The 20,141-nt window shown below is 36.6% G+C and overlaps 2 protein-coding genes across 3 annotated transcripts in view; one reads left to right on the forward strand and one right to left on the reverse strand.

Annotated features, from left to right (window-relative positions):
- Nucleotides 1–19,460, forward strand: LOC306847298 (transcription factor Sp4-like). The gene is made up of 7 exons (XM_079381170.1): nucleotides 1–549; nucleotides 858–943; nucleotides 5,276–5,882; nucleotides 7,780–8,535; nucleotides 10,868–11,072; nucleotides 12,172–12,371; nucleotides 16,775–19,460. The coding sequence occupies exons 1-7, from the start codon at nucleotides 543–545 to the stop codon at nucleotides 17,023–17,025; spliced, it is 2,112 nt and encodes a 703-aa protein (XP_079237296.1). The 5' UTR covers nucleotides 1–542; the 3' UTR covers nucleotides 17,026–19,460.
- The window catches only part of LOC306847299 (cell division cycle-associated 7-like protein), a 10,362-nt gene continuing 9,528 nt past the window's right edge, over nucleotides 19,308–20,141 (reverse strand). Inside the window, exon 11 of one of the 2 annotated variants that reach the window (XR_013782144.1) lies at nucleotides 19,308–19,817. The gene's annotated coding sequence lies outside the window, so the exon portion shown is untranslated. The remainder of the gene's footprint in view (nucleotides 19,818–20,141) is intronic. The other variant, XR_013782145.1, reaches the window with a different exon arrangement.

A 20,141-nucleotide genomic window follows, 5' to 3' on the forward strand; every position in this document is an offset into this window, starting at 1 on the left:
ATGTGGGAGGGGAGCATCCGCCCACAAAAGCCACAGCAATTTTAGAGTGCCTCAAATGCAATTGTGCATCAAAAAAGTGAACAATTGGAAATTCGGGAAATGTCGTGAGTGAATTCCGCACTCAAAAACCTCCGAGGGAGAGAAAAGCGGAGCGGCCCGCGCGTGATGGTTTGGCATTCATAGATATTTAAATGGAGTGGGTGGGCCTTCGCGCAAACGGAGCTCTCTGACAGACCTGCGCTTATATCCGCGGAGGAATATTATTTAATTCCGGATCTAACAGTGCAGATAGGCACGCGTTGAACGCGCCGTTCGACGCGAGACGCTCGGACTCGCTTGGCATTTTGTGCTCCGTTATTGAAGGTGTTTTTGCTTTGGCACCGCCCTTCCTGACGGGGTGGGTCCGTGCGTCAGAGCTGCGCCACAGTCTGCGGCCGCTGGAGAAAATAGGCCGTCCTTCTGCTGGGCTGTTGCCTGCCTTCTGCCTGCCTGCCTGCCTTTTTTCTCTTAAACAACTCCTCTCCGGGTTTCATTAATGCGGAATGAGTGGTACGTACCCTCCCCTCCTTATGCGTCTCCACCCCTTCATTCTCCATGCGTGCGTCTGTGCCATCTATCCATCGCTGTCCCCCCACTTTCATATGGGATCTGCTGTTTATTTGTGCCCATTGATCAGTTTTGGGTCTTGTGCAATGCGTGTAAGGGACAGGACGGCTTGTTTTGTGGGATATTGATGTGTTTAGAGGTCTAGGAGTTTTTTGCATTAGAAAACCTGCGCTTTTTGTCTTGCTTTACTAGTGCATTGCATTGCATTCATTTCCAAATTCACCTTTGCTTTGGGTTTGACTTTTTTTCAGATCAAAAGAAGGAAGCCATGGCCACAGATGGGGAGAAAGCTAGCGAAGGTGAAGTTGGTACGAAAAGGAAAAGTTCTGCATCGCAGGTATCCCAAATGTCAAGTTTGACTCATATGGTGTCTCTTAAGTGCCCACTTGTTTGTGCACCAGATGCACTTCCTGATTATTGCAGGGCGCTTCGGTGCACAGTTACTTGCATTCACACTGTTCCTGTCTTAACCTGTTACGCTTTGCAATACTTTGATAAAGCATTTGTGACCTGTGTTAGGTAACGCTTTTAATCCTTAGCATTTCAGAATCTGAACAAGCGTTTCCTTATAATGATTTTGCACAAACATGCAGTGGTGTCCCAAAATCTCAAATGACATTTTTTGTGTTTGAAATCTAGTTTTAAGCTGGAAATAAACTGAAAATGTAAGACAAAGAAACATAATGGCATCAAATATAAGGCAAACATTGAAAAATCTATTTCTTAATCACCAAATAAATGTAACTAAACGTGTGTAGTTCATGAAAATCATGTTTTGTTCATGTCAGTTTCATTAAAATAAAAATAAATAAATAATAAGAAAAAGACATTCTCAAATTTTTTGTACACATTTCACTGAAATTTATTTTATTAATTTATTTTATTAATCTAAATTTTGTGACAACCTAATATTGTTTTGTCAGCATCAGTGGTGCAGTCAATAAAGCAAAAATACAATTAAAAAAAGGAACAATTAAAAAATAAAAATAAAATAAATAATAAATAAAATAAGAAAAATACTTTTTCAAATTATTTCCCATATATTACTTAAAGTAGTATATGTATGCTGTCATTAAAGCAATAAATAAATATTTTATTTATATAATATATAAAAATTCTAGTACATTTTCACTTATATTTAAAATTTAAATAAAATACAATACACATAAATAATTATATATATATATATATATATATATATATATAATATTTTTTGTGGCAACAAAGAATGTCAGCTCCAGTGTTGCTGTCATTAAAGCAAAATAAATCATTTGAATAATATTTGTAAAAAAAATTGTAACTGCCCCCCCCCCACACAAATATGTTTTATTTTTAAATATAAACATAAATATTAATATGTAAAATAATGATATAAATATTATTTGTAATAGAAAACATTTCAGAAGCATTATCACTAGGAATTTCTTTTTTATATTATTTATTTATCAATTTACAATATAACAATCAAAACAATAAAATAAAATTCTACATTAAGTAGCATCAGAGTATAAAAAAATTAAAACATATACATCATCAAATCCAATTTGTGTTATTTATTTATTTAATTTTATTTAGTCATTTAGCAGACGCTTTTATCCAAAGCGACTTACAAATGAGGACATAAGAAGCAATCAAAACCAACAAAAGAGTAACAATGTGCAAGTGCTATTACAAGTCTTGTTTAGCCTAACACAGTACAGATAATAATTATTATTATTAATTATTTTTATTTTTTTTGTAAAAAGACATTGATCAAATAAAATTAGAATAGAGAGGGTCAAGTAAAGATGGAACAAATGAGTTTTTATATCTTTTTTTTATCCGTTTTTTATCCGGGTAAGGATTCGGCTGCTCGGATTGAGTTGGGCAGGTCATTCCACCAGATGGGAACAGTTAATGAAAAAGTCTGTGAAAGTGTTTTTGTGTGTCTTTGGGATGGTACAATAATGCGTCGTTCACTTGAAGAACGCAAGCTTCTAGAGGCACATAAATCTGAATTAATGAGTTTAGGTAAAGGGGTGCAGAGCCAGTGGTGGTTCTGTAGGCAAACATTAATGCCTTGAATTTAATGCGAGCAGCTATTGGTAGCCAGTGCAAATTGATGAACAGAGGCGTGACGTGCGTTCTTTTCGGCTCATTAAAGATTAATCTTGCAGTGGCATTTTGGATTAATTGTAGAGGTTTAATAGAATTGGCTGGAAGACCTGCCAAGAGAGCATTGCAATAGTCAAGTCTGGACAGAACAAGAGCCTGAACAAGGAGTTGTGTTGCATGTTCCGAGAGAAAGGGCCTGATCTTCTTAATATTGTATAATGCAACTCTGCAGGACCGGGCAGTTTTAGCAATGTGGTCTGATAAATTCAGCTTATCATCAATCACAACTCCAAGGTTTCTGGCTGTTTTTGAAGGAGTTATGGTAGATGGGCCTAACTGGAAGGTGAGATTGTGATGAAGCGATGGGTTAGCTGAAACTACAAGCAGTTCTGTCTTAGCTAGATTGAGTTGAAGGTGATGGTCCATCATCCAGCAAGAAATGTCTGTTAGACACGCTGAGATGCGAGCAGCTATCGTCGGATCATCAGGATGGAATGAGAGGTAGAGTTGAGTGTCATCAGCATAGCAGTGATATGAAAAGCCATGTTTCTGAATGACAGAACCTAGTGATGCCATGTAGACAGAAAAGAGAATCGGTCCAAGAACTGAGCCCTGAGGCACCCCAGTAGCTAGATGTTGCGACTTGGATACCTCACCTCTCCAAGATACTTTGAAGGACCTATCAGAGAGGGTAAGACTCAAACCACTGGAGTGCGGTTCCTGAGATGCCCTTTCTCAATAGGGTTGACAAGAGGATCTGATGGTTGACCGTATCAAAAGCAGCAGACAGATCCAGCAAGATAAGTATCGAAGATTTGGAAGCCGCTTTTGCAAGTCTTAGGGCTTCACCAACAGAAAGCAAGGCAGTTTCGGTCGAATGTTCACTTCTGAAGCCAGATTGGTTACTGTCCAGGAGGTTGTTCTGTGTGAGAAAGACAGAGACTTGGTTGAACACAACTCGTTCAAGTGTTTTTGCAATGAAAGGAAGAAGGGAAACTGGTCTATAGTTCCCTAAAAGAGTTGGGTTAAGAGTGGGTTTATTAAGAAGTGGAGTTATACGTGCCTGTTTAAATGCTGAGGGAAAAATTCCTGTGTGAAGGGATGTATTAACGATGTGAGTGAGTGCAGGTACAACTGCAGGAGAAATGGCTTGAAGGAGATGAGATGGAATAGGATCAAGCGGACAGGTATGACTGGAAAGGATAAGTTTAGAGACCTCTGCCTCAGAGAGTGGAGAGAAGGATGTGAACGAGTGTATGTTTGCTGGTAAGATATATATTTACATTTACATTTATTCATTTAGCTGACGCTTTTATCCAAAGCGACTTACAATTGCTATATATGTCAGAGGTCGCACGCCTCTGGAGCAACTAGGGGTTAAGTGTCTTGCTCAGGGACACATTGGTGTCTCACAGTGGATTCGAAACCGGGGTCTCTCACACCAAAGGCATGTGTCTTATCCACTGCGCCATCACCACCACCCATAAAAAAGATATGTTTGATAGATTGTGGTGTGGAAAATTGTGCAGTTTGTAATTTTATTAATGAAGAATGTGGCAAAGTCGTCAGCTGTTAGAGATGATGAAGGAGGAGGAAGAGGAGGAGGACAAAGGAGGGAGGAAAATGTTTTAAAGAGCATGCGAGAGTTAGGCGAATTGTTAATTTTGTCATGATAGTATGTCCTTTTAGGAGTGGAAACATTAGCAGAGAAGTCAGAGAGGAGTGATCGATATAAATTAAGGTCAGAAGGATTTTGTGATTTGCGCCATACCCTTTCTGCGGCCCTGAGTTTAGAACGATGTTCGTGGACAACATCAGATAGCCAAGGGGCAGAAGGGGTGGTACGGGCCGGCTTGGAAGATAAGGGGCAGAAAGTATTTAAACAAGACCTCAGAGTGGAACAGAAAGTATCAGTAGCACTGTTAGCATCAAGAGAGGATAACTGTTTAGGGGGAGGAAGTGAAGATGAAACCATAGCAGATAGCCAGGAGGGTGAGAGTGAACGCAAGTTACGTCGAAATTGACATGTGGAGGGGTATGTGATGTGTCAGGAATCATGTTGAGGTTAAGAGTGAGGAGGAAGTGAGCCGAGGTGTGTAGTGGAGTAACCAGCACATGATCAGGGGAGCAGTGTCATGTGTAAATAAGGTCCAGTTGGTTGCCTGATTTGTGAGTAGCCGTAGTTAGCACTCTCTTGAGATCAAAAGACGCAAGCAGAGTGTGGAAGTCTGCAGCCTGAGGTTTATTAACATGTTAGCAAATGACAGCACATGAATGGTCCATGTGATAACAATGAATATTAAGTTGTACAGGCATGAGTTCATAATACGTCCCAAAAAATATTCCACTAATGATTCCAGACTTTTGCAACTCACTGTGCTAATGTTTGTGTGTGTGTGTGTAATATTTAAGAGTTAGTTTAACAGAAAAGCCTTTGACTGAGTTTTTTTCTCATGAAGAGTTTGTCTTGATCGTGAAATGGAGAGACTGTGGTTCACACGCCCACTTACTCTTCCTGTGAGCCCGCCCACATCTGCTGACACTGACATATCACTCTGTGTGTGTGTGTGTGTAGGATGCACAGCCGTCTCCTCTCGCATTGCTGGCAGCGACGTGCAGTAAAATAGGCGGTGTTGGTGGCGAGGGTCAGACAGCCACGCAACAGCAGATAATAATCGACCCCAACCAAGGTCTGCTTCAGCTCCAGAACCCAACGCAGCAGCTCGAGCTGGTTCCCGCGCAACTGATGGGAAACGGCTGGCAGATCATAGCCACTTCCCCTGCCACTGCAACCAAGGACAGCGTTCAGCAGTCTGCGGCCAACGAGACCACAGCGGGGCGAAAGGTCAAGGCGGCGGGTTCGAATAACGCACCTGGCTCGCAGCAGCAGCAGCAGTTTCAGATCATCCAGGTGCAGAATCTGCCGAACTCGTCAGGCGGGATTCAGTATCAAGTCATCCCGCACCTTCAGACCGCCGACGGACAGCAGATCCAAATAAGCCCTAGTAACCCCACGGCCTTAAGCGTCCAGCCTGAACAGATCCAGCTCATTCCTGCCGGAAACAACCAAGCCATTCTGGCCACGCCCCAAAGGGCGGGATCAACCGGCATCGTCGCGCAAAACCAGACGATTCCGCTTCAAATCAGGCCATCGTTTCCTTTACAGCTGCAAACTATTCAAGGTACGCGGAAGAAGTTTTAGAATTTTTATTATATGTGACCCTGCAGCACAAAAGCAGTCATCAGTAGCACAGGTATATTTGTAACAATAGCCAAAAATACATTGTATGGGTCAAAATTATCCATTTTTCTTTTATGCCAAAAATCATTAGGACATTAAGTAAAGATCATGTTCCATGAAGATATTTTGTAAATTTCCTACAGTAAATATAACAACTTAATTTTTTAACAGTAATATGCATTGTTAAGAGCTTAATTTGAACAAAATTTAAAGGCGATTTTCTCAATATTTAGATTTTTTTGCACCCTCAGATTCCAGATTTTCAAATAGTTGTATCTTGGCCAAATATTGTCCGATCATAACAAACCATACATCAATGGAAAGCTTATTTATTCAGCTTTCAGATGATATATACACCACAATTTTTCCGAAAAATATGACTGGTTTTGTGCTCCAGGTTCACATATGTTAAAGTTCCCCATTATGGGATTTGAAAGGTTCATATTTTGGTTTTGGGAGTCCCCAACAACAGGTTGACATGCATGGAAGGCCAAAAAACACTTTCATTTTCTTATAATATGCATTTATTTTTACCTTATTTGCTCAATGACTCCCAAACGATTCGCTCAATGATTAATTTTTCCAAACCCCTCCTTTGCGTGATGCTAATCTGCGGTGATTGATCGATTTCATTTAAAGCCGTGTTTGTGAGCGCAGTGCTGCTTTGTGTACAGCGTTGCCGGGAAAACCGCTATTTTTACCGCTCCAAAAGCGGCACCTAGTGGCAAAGAATGAATTTACGATTTCATTCAGACCAACTGAAAAGACCAACAAGTGGGCAGCAATATGCTAATGTTTCATGTTGACGTCAACATGAATCGGCTTGGGATTCGTTTTAAAAACGACTCGTTTCAATGATTCTGAGTCGACTCTTTCTTTTGAGAGACAATAACTTTATACACTGTGCACTTTCAGATTGAAAACTTTGGAGGATGTTTTCATTCACTTAGAGCTGCGTTACACACTGCATGAAAGCTCATTTTCAAAAATCCATAATGGGGCACTTTAATGTAAAAAAATCTTGTGTAATATAACTTGTGTTTGTTTGTTTGCTGGTGTTTATTGTATTTGTTAAGGCCTGTTCACACCAAGGACATTAACTATAAAGATAACGATAAATATACAGTTCTAAAAATCGATCTCAATATTAAAGAATAGCAGAGTTCACACCACAACTATAACGATAAAGGCACAGAGAAACGATATCGTTGGAATCACTTTCAGAGCGATTTTTCCTTTGACACCCAATCAGAATCCATCCTGCTATCAGGAGCTCGAGAATTTAAGCAGACTATTGAATTATGAATTACTGCCACCTGCTGGCAGTTTTAGTTTTTTCTTTAGAGTATAATTTAATTTATTAAAATAAATAAACATTAAAGGGATAGTTCACCAAAAATAAATAAATTATTCTCATCATTTCCTCACCCTAATGTTGTTTCAAATCTGAATGACTTACTTTCCTTTGCACAACATAAAATAAGTTATTTTGAAGACTTTTGGTAACTAAGCTGATTTGGTTACCAGCGACTTTCAGTGCATGAACAAAAATACTGAGATGTTTCTCAAATTACCTTCTTTTAAGTTCCATACTTTATGTTAGGCCATTGTAGCCTGAACATTTAACACAATAATAGCTTGGGGGTATTTTCACAGCCAAATTTAGTTTTGCACCCTGTGATTAATTAGATAAAAAATTTTAATCGACTGACAGCCCTACTATATAGTTATCATTCTTGGTGTGAACGGGGCTTGTATTTTTTTTAATTGTTTTTGCCATGAAAATAGCCTAAGGTGCTGACATGGCATTAAATAAAAATATACTACTTCTGTTCAAGGTACGCAAGCGCCTATGGTGACGACGCTACCTATTAACATCGGTGGCGTGACTTTGGCGCTTCCGGTTATCAATAACGTTGCAGCAACAGGGGGCGGAGCTTCAGTTCAACTTGTCCAATCAGGCGATGGAAGCATTTCAAACGGAAACCAAGCGAGCACAGCGGAATCCATGTGCGCGACAGCCAGCGACGCGATTGCAGATGCTACGACGTTATCTACTGGAGCTGAAAACCAGAAAGACAGTCAAGAGGGCGAGTCGGATGCCCAGAATCTCGCCCAATCCAACGGCTTCCAATCTGCATCCGAGCAGCCCGGCCAAATCCAGCAGTTCCAAATCGTAGGGCATCCGGTTCTCCAGCAGATCCAGATCCAGTCGCCCCAACAGCAAGTAGTCCAGGGCTCCATACAGACTTTGCAACCGGTGCAGCAGAACCTCCAGCTGCAGGCCTTCCAGAACCCCACGCAAGTTCTGATCCGGACGCCCACGCTCACCCCTTCGGGTCAGATCAGCTGGCAGACGGTGCAGGTGCAGAACGCCGGCATGCCCCAGCAGCTGACGCTCGCGCCCGTGGCATCCAGCTCGAGCGGGGGCACGTTCACGCAGATCGCCCCGCTGACGCTCGGCGGGTCGCCCATCACACTCAGTGCTGCCCAGCTGCCCTCTGGGACCGGGGTGCAGACGGTGAACATCGCAGGGCTGGGGGCGGCTGGAGTGCAGGTGCAAGGCGTTCCGCTCACCATCACCGGCGTGCAAGGTAAGCCCCTCCCACCTGTCATGTGACACCTGTTGAACTCAGTATAGAGATGGAGCAACGCGCCATAATCAGAGTTAATTTCATTGACAAATTATTTTCGTCACCTTTGCATCCAAATTTTGTGACCCTCTCTGTGAAATCCAGTCTCAAAATCTAGTTATGAGATAACAAGCTTCAAAGTTTGATTTCAACCATTAATTTCACTATGCTTTCAATCTTTGACATGGCCTTATTCAGTCAATATTAAAGATATCAAGGTTACATTTTCACAGAATGTTCTTTACCTTATGAAGTATGATTTTATACGGAAAACAGTAAATCCCAAAAAAATGACTTTAGCTGGGTTTTCACAGCCAGGGTCACAAAAGACTAGTTAAGGCTAATGCGAGGGTGTTTCTAATGCAGCGTCTATGGTATTGTTCTGTGTTCTGACTGCCATTATCAGCCTCTCAATTTTTTTCCTTTTATTGAAAGTCATGAAAACACTGTCGTTTAGTTTTCTTTTGCTATTTGAGCAAATGGGAATGCAAAAAATATATCTGTGGTATTCACTCTCGCATTCACTGCTCTCGAATTTAACCCAACTATGACGACTTCCGCTGCTGAGAAACACGGAAATGTGAAAAAGGTCCATAGAGGCCAGTTATCTTCATGAATAATTTACTGATTTATTTGGAATTAATGCACCGTTCTCAGTTGAATTCATTTCAACATTTGGACTGAGTTGGTGAGTCTCATGAAAAAACATATTCATGTTCACCCCAAAATCATTTTGTGCAAGAGAAGGAAGCCTGTGTATAAAACTATTTAATTTTCTAGTTTCAATGGTGATTCTCATTAGATATTTTTAGTTATAAGTTCATTAAAACTTTCTGTAATAAAGTGATTATTTTATTTATTTGTGTATATACAGAAAAATCAGCATAGAAAATACTACGGCCATGTAGAAACACTATACAGCTTAAAATGTATTTAATTAAATGGTTAATTAAAATTATTTTATTTTATTTAATATTTTTTAAATAAATAATTAATGCAAAAAACCAACAAAAAATAATAATATATATAAAAAAAAAAAAAAAAAATATATATATATATATATATATATATATATATTACTCAGATTTTTTAGTATAATGTCATGTACTAAAATAACTAAAACCAAAACTGAAATAAAATTAATAAATCTATATAGACATATTTAAAATAAAATATAATGCAAATAATAAAAACACAAACAAAATTACAAAAACTAACGCAAATTAAAATGAACACAGCAAGTATGTAAGTATAAAAATAAAAATTAATTAAAAATATTAATTAAAAATAGTAGTATCTCAACGATACTAAAATAAGACTGGTATGCAATGTATTTATTTATTTAAATATTTATTTTGAAAAATGTAGTTATTGAAATAAACTTTAACTGAAATAAAATTAAATAAAAAACTTTATTTGAGCAACATTTCTTACTTTCATTTAGTTTAACTAAAATAACTAAAACAGAAATAAAAATGAATAAATTATATAGATTTAAAAAAAAAAAGCTAATAATAAGAACAAAAACTCAAAATTACTAAAACTGCCTCAAATTAAAATGAAAACAGAAAATATGCCAAATAAAAATTAATAGTATCTCACTTATACTAAAATAACACTGTTATTTATTAATTTATTACAGTCATTTCAAATTTGGGTGTTGGAAATGTGCTTACATGTCAGGAAAATAATGTTATAAAGCATAACATTTTAAAGGTTCTAAAATTAGGCCTCATTTAATCTGGAAAATTATAATATCATTTTTCCCCTTTTTGTTTGATCTGGCATAAGTTATTAATAGATGTTGCAATAATAAGTGCGGTTTTTGTAACCACATATGTGTCCCTGGACCAGAAAACCAGTCATAAGGGTCAATTTTTTGAATTTGAGATTCATCTGAAAGCTGAATAAATAATCTTTCCATTAATGTATGGTTTGTTATGATCGGACAATATTTGGCCAAGATACAGCTATTTGAAAATCTGGAATCTGAAAATCAAAATATTGAGAAAATCGTCCAAATGAAGTTCTTAGCAATACACATTACTAGTTAAAAATTAAGATTTTATATATTTATTTTGATATTTATTGGACTTTGCATGTCTGGATCCACCGTTGACTAGGCGTTCTTATAGAAAATAAGGGCTGTTTTAACAGATTTCAACTGGAAGCACAAGGACTGTAAATGATATTCCCCAAAACATCCCAAAATCCACTGAGGTTTTGAGCAGTTCTCTCAATCAGCCGTTCACAGAGTGATTTAATCAAGTGTGCTGTTTGTGAACTCGCACAGGTCAGCAGCAGGGTCAAGATGGGGTCAAAGTTCAGTCTGCCCCGGTGACGGTGACTGTTGGTAACATCAGCAGCACGACCCTGAACGCAGTGAGTCCAGACCAGATGGGGCAGGTCCAGAGCCCTTCGGACCAGGAGGGTCAGCCCAGCAAGAGGCTGCGCAGGGTGGCCTGCTCCTGCCCCAACTGCAGGGACGGAGAGGGGAGGTACGTCAGCCCGGAATAAAGGAGTGTAATGTGAGAGTGTTAAACTTGGGAACCAAAAGAGATTAAACCAGGGGATTAAAAGGGCTTTTTTTCTTTCTTGTTCATGCTGTTTTTTTAGCAGTATGGAAGCTTGTTTCCGCCAAAGTAATTGCAGCATTTTTTTTTCTCTCAATTTAGACTTTTCTTCTTAGTTTATATCATGCAATTCTGAGAAAAATGTCAGTTTTGCAAGATAAAAAGTCATTCGTAACAGAAAAAAAAAAATGAATTACAAGATATATCCTCAGAATTCTAAAAAAAGGTCAAAATTGTAAGATATAAACTCAGAATTCTAAGAAAAAAGCCTAAATTTATAAGTAAAAAAATTGTAAGTAAAAATGATGAGTAAAAAAATTTTTCTCACAATTTTTACTTTTTTCAGAATTCTTCGGGGAAAAAACGTGGTTGGAATAAAAAAATAAAATGGTTAGAAATAAATTCAGAATTCTGAGAAGAAAAAGTCAAAATTGTAAGATACATATAAATTCAAAATTCAAGGAAAAAGAATCGCAAGATATAAACTCAGAATTCTAAGAAAAAAATAAATAAATTGTAAGTAAAAATTGCGAGTTATAAGTAAAAAATTATAAGTAAATTTAGATTTTTTTCTTAGAATTCTGAAGTTCTCACAATTTTTACTTTTTTCAGAATTCTAAGAAAAAAGTCAAAATGGTAAGAAATAAACTCATAATTCAAAGAAAAAGAATTGCGAGATATAAATAAGAAAAAAAGTTAAACTTGTAAGATATAAAATAATTCTGAGAGAAAAAACGTAGAAGTTAGAATTGTGATATAAACTCAGAATTGTGAGACTAAAAGTCGCAATTGCATTTTAAATTTTTTTAGAGGAAGAGGAAACACGTTTCCAAAGTTAAGAACCACTCACAGAAATTGTAAAATGTGTTTTTAGTAGATCAGACTGTATAATAAACAAGAGATAGATGGATAGATATAGATAAAGATAAACAGTATGTTATAAATGTTGAACGTCTCTTTAGTGGGTTAGAGGTTTGACCAGCTAAAGCAGACTTTTTAGCATCATTTCTCTGTATTCTGACAGAAATAACAGTGACCCGTCAAAGAAGAAGCAGCACGTGTGTCACATGGAGGGCTGCGGGAAGGTTTACGGCAAGACGTCTCACCTGAGGGCTCACCTGCGCTGGCACACGGGAGAGAGACCGTTCGTCTGCAACTGGATCTTCTGCGGGAAGCGCTTCACCCGGAGCGACGAGCTTCAGCGGCATCGCAGGACGCATACAGGTGCGCTGACAAACACACACCTGCACACAACGGGACAGAAACATGCACAGGAGGAATAAAATCAACACTTGTGTTTATATCGGCCAGGCTGATTAACCAATCAAACCTCCTGTCAGCTCCAGAAATACAGCGCACACAAATACTGGTTAAAAATGATCATTTTTCAACTTGACGTAACTATTTATTTTAATTTATACTTCTTGGTATTGAATAAAAGATGTTTTTTAAAAAGTGCAGTTATTTATTTTCTGTACAGTAGCCTATAAAATGTTATATAATATAATTAATATGATAAATATATGTTTATATATATATATATATACGCACACAACGGGGCTAAAGGCTTTTCACTGCACCCAAAATGTATAATTGCAGAAAAAATATATATGTTTGTATTGAACATTAATGGAGCACCAGATTTTGTGTGAAATTAAATCATTCAAGTGGTTTATTTTGTTATAAATGTATGAGGTGGCACACGCGGAGTAAAAGGCACACGGTATTGATACAAATTCAGCTAAAATAATGTTTTTTTTTATAATGTCTAAGTTAATACTTGTACAAAACAATCACTTTAGCAAAGTTTGTACTATTTTCTGCTTATTTTGAAAAATAACAAATAATTTTTGTTCAATAAATGTACTGTCATTAAAATGTTAATATGAAAAATATATTTTAAAATACAGAAATAAAATCATTTTAATAAGTAAAGATTCTGAAAGCATTAAAGGAGATCAAATAATAATTGAATATATATTTACAGTAGTAACAACAAATTATATTTTATTATATGATATGATTAATATGATGGTTTCATTCTAAACATGGTGATTATCTCTAATATGGACACCCAAAATATGATATTTATCATCTGAATCTAATCATGTCAACAAATGGAAAAGTCAGCCATCTATTAATTATCATGTTAATAACGGTGCCTTTAGCCTCAACAGCAGGGGCGCTTTTTACCCCAAATACCATACTTTTACATATTCTTTCGTTATTTAAAAACTGTTGCTTTATCTTAAAATTGAAAATCGTTAAGAAGACCTTTGTCTCAGAATATATGCATTATTTTAGCGATTCTCATTTGCTACTTAAATCTACAACATTTAAAAAAACATAAAATATTAGATCAAGAAAGCACAGAATCAACTAAATATACACGTGCATCTTGAAAAGCGAGTGTATTGGAAAATGCTAAGCCATCTAGTGGTTTAGATGAAAATAATATCAAAGGCGCATTTTACCCCGGAGGTGTATATAACATCATATTTCAGCTCATTTTTTACATTTTACATTTCACACCCCAAAATAATTATTTGTATTCATTTTTAATTTTGCTTATAATTATTGATTGCTACATTTCATTTTTTTGATATATTGATTTGTTTTATATTGTCTGTGTCATTTTATTTCAAGGTGCATTTCGTAGTTTTTTTTTATTTTAAGGTGTATTTCATGCCATTTTTCATGTTAAATAAATTCAATTCCCTCCTGTTTATTAATGCTAACATCATTAACTTCATTATGAAGTGTCATTTAAGCACATATCAACATCTATACTAGTCCACGTTCAGCTAAGTAACACATTCAAACATCAAATAAAACACTTAATTCAACACAGAAACTAGCCTCATTATGAAACCTCTTTTTAAATGGATGTTAACTTATCTATAGTCTCTTAAGGCTGGGATACACGACATGATTCTTGTCCCGATTTTCCACAGATTTACAGCCTGGAGAAGCTGATGCTAAGATCAGAGCCAGTCTGCAGATTTGAGAACAGAATCCATAGAAAATCAATTAATTAACAACCATCAGTTAATATTTAAAGTCTGTTTATGAAGTATTTATATAGACGTTCAATGTGGAAGAGCTTAAAGAGAGCACGCTGAGTTTATTGGGAGCCACAATTTTTAATAAATTTCATGTAATATTTAATAAAATAACAGGATTTTTGCTAAATAAATAGTCTAGGTCATGTATTTTAATATTAACAGTATCTATGAAATTATACTATTTGAAACCTTTAAAAATGACAGCACTGTAAAACCACAGACCAGCAATAAACTGTATAGTATTATGGATGTAAAAGTACAAGCCGGTAATGCTTGTGAAGTATTATGTTAGCGTAGCACACAATCTTATCCAGCTAGTCAGATAACTGTGTTCTGTAGCATCTGTTGCTAAAACTATCTTTTGGATCTAATGTCATTATTTCCCACATCCAAGTTCCAGGTTATAATATGCTCTGAACATTAATCTCTTCATTTTACAATAAGTAGTGAAACTTACCCAAAATAGAGGCTTAAACATCTAAAAAACAGACATTTAAGGAGCTCCTCGTTTGGTGAAAGTGTTTAGGCAGCTTTCCAAATGTCCATCAGACAGAGTGAACACATGGAGACCCATATCTCAGCGTGCAATGATCTGATTGACTTCAAATTACAGGAGCTGTATAGTAACAAACACATCAATTGGTTAAGACTTTAAGTTTATTTTTTATAATCTGATCTCAAGAATGGAAGTGTGCTTTATGAGTACGTCTACCCTACTTGTTTGGACTTGCGGTTGGTTAATAATAAAGATAACTTCTATTTGAAAATTAGCTTTGATGTTTTCGGGCTTGTGGCGTCAGCGGCCGGTCAGCGCTCATAAACCCGCTGAGAGCAGCCTCGTCTCGGTCAGATCTTCTGCAATCTACCATCTTTGTATCTCAGTATTATATCAGCGATGGGCCACCTTCACCGTTTTGAGTAACCCACATCAGTCTTTTCTTGCTCAGATCTGAATAAATGAATGATTTTAGAAATAAGTTGTGTTTTTCATTCAATGTGAGGAACAAATGTACCGGTTATAGGGGATGTAGTTTATCAGCATGCCCCCTCTTCTCTCCTCCTTGGATGCTTTGTATCATGAGATTTATAACTGATTGTAAATTTTCAACTCATCATTGTGAATTATACAAAAGAGTTGCATGGCCTTCTTTGAGTATTGGCCGATGCATTGGTATCTGATAATATATATAAGGCAGTTTTGGGTTATTTGCCATTTTATCTCTGTTGTCTTACACAAAGGACTTTGTTTGGAAATGGCTCATTACAGTCTCAATCAAATTATAATCTCTGTGTGCCCCTTGTCGGAGCTGAGCTTGGTAAAACCTCTTTTAAATACGCCGCCACATCAGATCGGAATCTTCTCCAAAAGGAGATAAAGTTATAAAACTGGGTGTCTTATAATTATTTTAAGTCTTTATTGTGTAATGTAGAGAGCAACTTAACCCTAAAAAGGGCAAAACCATAAAGAGACATCACAAAATGTATTTATTGGAACTCAAACAATACAATTTCATGATTTTGATTTTATTTTAATGTTTGTATCCCCCAGGATACGTCGTCCCTTTAGGGGTATAAATTCACTGTTTATCAATGGGTTTTACAGCATGGTTGTAATTGGGAATACAGCCCTAAGGTTGGTCTCTGTTTAAAGAAGACACATTGCAGATTATTGCTGATGTGAAAGAGTTATAGAAGTTTGTTTACAATAAAGATAATGTATTATACTATTTTTTTATGTTATTTTATATAAAATAAGTATTTTATTTTTTTTAAATTTCTATGAAATCAAAGCCATATGTTGTGCTCCAAATTTGAAGTTGATATCACAACAGTTGTGATTCCTGTGAGATTTTGTTTGGGCACTATAGCAAAAATAACACTGGGTTACACCCAAATTCTATTGATTTTTTTTTTATGCTGTTTTCTGTCACAATATCAATTCTATTACAAACCAGTTACCAAATATGGAAATGTCAGATATTTCCAACGATATGTGTTTTGCCAAGATTACAAAAAGATCTGATTTCCTAAAACACAAGCCACAAAATCACAGTCTATGTATGTTTTTATATCTTGATTTAAACCCCTAAAAGAGCGACGTATCCCCTGAGATTTACATTTAGAGACCGATTACAAAAAAAAGTAAGCATTCATTTCATAATATTTCAATGTAAACCTAATAAGCTAATGCTGAATAACAACTTTTTAAACAGGTAAGTCCCCTCCAACATCTGAACTAGATCCACTTTTATTGGAGGGTGAGTAGGCGGCCATGCAGTTTTAAATGCTTCCTGTGAGCGAAACAAATAATGAGGAAGTCACCTCATCTAAATATTCACAACAAACACCCTTTCAAAGTGAAACCAAGAAATAAGACCTACACCTTCGCTGCTTCTCAAATGTTTGTATCCCCCAGGATACGTTGCCTCTTTTAGGGTTAATGGTGTGTAACTTTGTTATGCAAACTTGGCCAGGACACACATTTTAATCTCAGTGAGTCTTTTCCTGGTTAAATAAAGGTAATATATATGTATATATATATATTTTCTCTGTCCCGTTCAGGTGAGAAGAGGTTCGAGTGTCCGGAGTGTTCCAAGAGGTTCATGCGGAGCGACCACCTGTCAAAGCACATCAAAACCCACCAGAATAAAAAAGGTGGGGCGGCTCTCACCATCATCACCACAGATGAGATGGAGGAGGAGGTGGATGAGGTGCTGGGCTCGCCGAGGATCGTCACTGTGGCGTCGCTCTCGCAGGATTCGAACCCGGCCACGCCCACCACTTCAAACAATTTAGAGGAGGAGTTCGAGTAGTTTCCTCTCCAAAAATGATCGGCTGAAAGCACCACGATATTGTTTGTCGGTTTGTTTATTGGTTGATTTGTTTATGTTCTTCATTCTTTTTCTATCGACGATGGACAGCTGTTTGAGCGCACTCGATTTTTCATATGGAAATTTAATACTATCAAATATTATGACAAAGAATAATCTAATGGAATAGTATGAGTCGTTAAGAGTTAAACGATGGCGTTTGTTTTGTTACGAGTAGCACAAGAAGTACTGAAGTTCCCAGATGCTCCTGAAGATGTCGCTATGCACAAAAATAATATATATATATGTTTTCAAAGTGGTTTCTATGGAAAGTCGTTTCCGCCACAAGATAAAAAATTAAAAAGGTAAATATGATTTTTCGTTTTTATCTCACAATTCTGACTTTTTCTCGTAATTCTGTTTTTATTTTGCCATTCCTTTGAATGCCGAGTTTACTTGTTTTTTTTTCTGCCATGGAATAAAAAGATCATTTTTGCAAGATTCAGATTTTTTTTCTCACAAATTCTTTTCTTTCTTTCAGACTTTTATTCTTTGAATTCTGAGTTTATATATCGCAATTCTCCCTTTTTTCCTTTAAATTCTGAGTTTGTATCTCAACTTTTTTTTTCCGCCATGGAATAAAAAAATAAAAAATCTTGCAGTTCAGACTTTTTCTTAGAATTGCGAGTTTATATCTCACAATTGTGACTTTTTTCCGCAATAATACATTATATCTTTGAATTCTAGACTTTTTTTTTTACAAGTGCAAGAAAAAAATCTGAATTGTGATGTAAACTCAGAATTGCGAGAAAAAGATCAGAATTGCGAGATACAATGTAGAATTGCGAAAAAGGTCTGAATTGTGTTAAAAAATTAAAGGCAATCTGAATTGTTCTATAAAAATTCGCAATTGACTAAAAAAATAATTCTGTGGCAGAAACAAACTTCCGTAGGTTTCGGATCGAAAATGCAGTCGGGGATGAGAATCTCGGAGCTTCGCGCAATGGTCTGTGGTTTTGCGTACGATCAGGCTAGAAAGATGAGCACCTAACAGATCTTTAGTACACGATTAGAGTCGCAGCACAAGCTAGAAAGCGACGCCGTCTGTGATTGGAGCGTGTCGCGAAGCGTCAGCCAATCATGGCCTCGCGTACAGAACGCTTCAGAATTCAGGCATATATAATAATATAATCGACGATTCAGCAGTCAAACTTTTATGTAGGAGATTATAGAGACGGGCTATTTAAAGAAAAGCACATTAGATTTACAAATAATGCATTCCAGTTACGATTACTTTAGAAATAAAAAAAATAAACGAGAAAGAAAACAATCTAGCTTTCCAAGACATGTTATGTTAAACGAAAGCAATACTATAAAGACAATCTGTACCATGTTTACATTACCGAGGGGTAGAAAAGGTTTAAGAAAAACACCTAGAGAAGTTCTCTCTGATCTCAAGTCATATAAACTGTACTCTGATGCCTTAACAAACACTGCAGTACCACTACGTTACAGCTGGGCAGGGGAACGTGGGGCTTCGACTGTGTTTTCAGAAATATTTGTGTGAAGTAATGACCGCATTTAGCTTTTTATATACGATGGTGAACACTGTGGGAGCGAGCGACGGTCTGCTCCAGCCCTCGTGAAGATCCCCCGACCCACGTCGATGTGTCCTCCCGTCGCCCGTTGACTTTCTTGTGCTCTCCAAAGAGATTCGACCCACCGACTCCCTCCAAACGCTCCCTCTGGACCGGCACCAGGTCACGGCGGGGCAGGAAACATACCCTGAAGCCACTTCGATGAGTTTGATGTTGAGAAGTCTGTGGCGTGGCGTTCTTATTCGTGACTTTGGTTTCCTTTTCGAGCCCATTTTTCGTTCCCACACAGCCTGTGTGTATGCGCGCGTGTCTAATTTATTATTTATCCTTCTATTATTAGTATTTGCTAATGTGTATTGTGCGCTATTAATGCAGAGATGACGTGCTGCATGGTTCATTTCCGCTAACGATCTCTATTTAGTAACGATTTCTAAACGTGGTCCTTTTAGAAGTAAAACTATGGCTTTTAATTTATCTGACGTTTCGCACCATGACGTGTTTCAAATGGAGAAAAAAAAAGTTTAAAAAGAAATGGTTGATACCAAACAATTATAAATAGATGTTTTTTGGGTAATATTTTCTGTGGCGAGCGATTTTCTTTAATATTTTCTAGTGACACCTCATTTGTAAATCATTTTTCTAAGATGTTCCTTTGTCCTCATGGCATTTGATAATGGGTTTTTTGCCAGGTTAGCCTGAAAGGCTGCAGTTTATTGATATTTTTAAAATAACTTTGTACAAACGTGTTATGTTAATGAGTAAAAAACAAAAAAAAAAAGGAGGAAAAAGAAAAAACTTTGCCTGCATAACACTTGAAATTAAATGGGGTAATTCTGTCTTAAATATTTCATGTCTGTCTTATTCTTTATTCCAGTCTGTGCTCTTATTTACAGTGTCAACAACATTTTACTGTATTGTTCCATTTGTCAACATTAATTACCTACATTAGTTAACAATTTCAAATACTTCTTAAAGAAAAGAAGTAAAAGTAAAGAAGTTCACCCAAAAATGAAAATTAGCTGATAATTCACTCATCCAAGATGTAGATGAGTTTGTTTCTTCATCAGATTTGGAGAAATGTAGCATTGCATCAGTGTCTCAGCAATAGATCCTGAATGGGTGCCGTCAGAATGAGAGTCCAAACAGCTGATAAAAACATCACAATAATCCACACCGCTCCAGTCCATCAGTTAACATCTGGAGAAGACAAAAGATGAAACAAATCCATCATTACGATGTCCAACTTAGAACATATTGCTTATGTTTCCATTAAGTTATGAAAACTTTTTTAAACATTCAAAATGTCTAGTTTTATGGGAAAATTCTGTAGACAAGATACTTTTAATCTTCTCTTAACATTTTGAAACAAACAGTAACATTTTTTAAATGTTAGATGAACATCCAACTAAAACATTTCAGTAAAGAAACATTCCTTGAATGATGTATTAGTAATGTTTTATTACATTATTACATTTACTTTACCTTTAGTCATTTATCAGATGCTTTTATCCAAAGCGAATT

Source organism: Barbus barbus, assembly GCF_936440315.1.
Source record: "Barbus barbus genome assembly, chromosome: 27".
In the NCBI taxonomy this organism is placed as follows: domain Eukaryota; kingdom Metazoa; phylum Chordata; class Actinopteri; order Cypriniformes; family Cyprinidae; genus Barbus; species Barbus barbus.

Excerpts from the sequence above, each read along its gene's own strand:
- LOC306847298 (XM_079381170.1), top strand. Across the intron at positions 8,536-10,867 it reads CACCATCACCGGCGTGCAAG|GTCAGCAGCAGGGTCAAGAT; the intron begins GTAAGCCCCTCC and ends GAACTCGCACAG. Across the intron at positions 12,372-16,774 it reads GCATCGCAGGACGCATACAG|GTGAGAAGAGGTTCGAGTGT; the intron begins GTGCGCTGACAA and ends TGTCCCGTTCAG.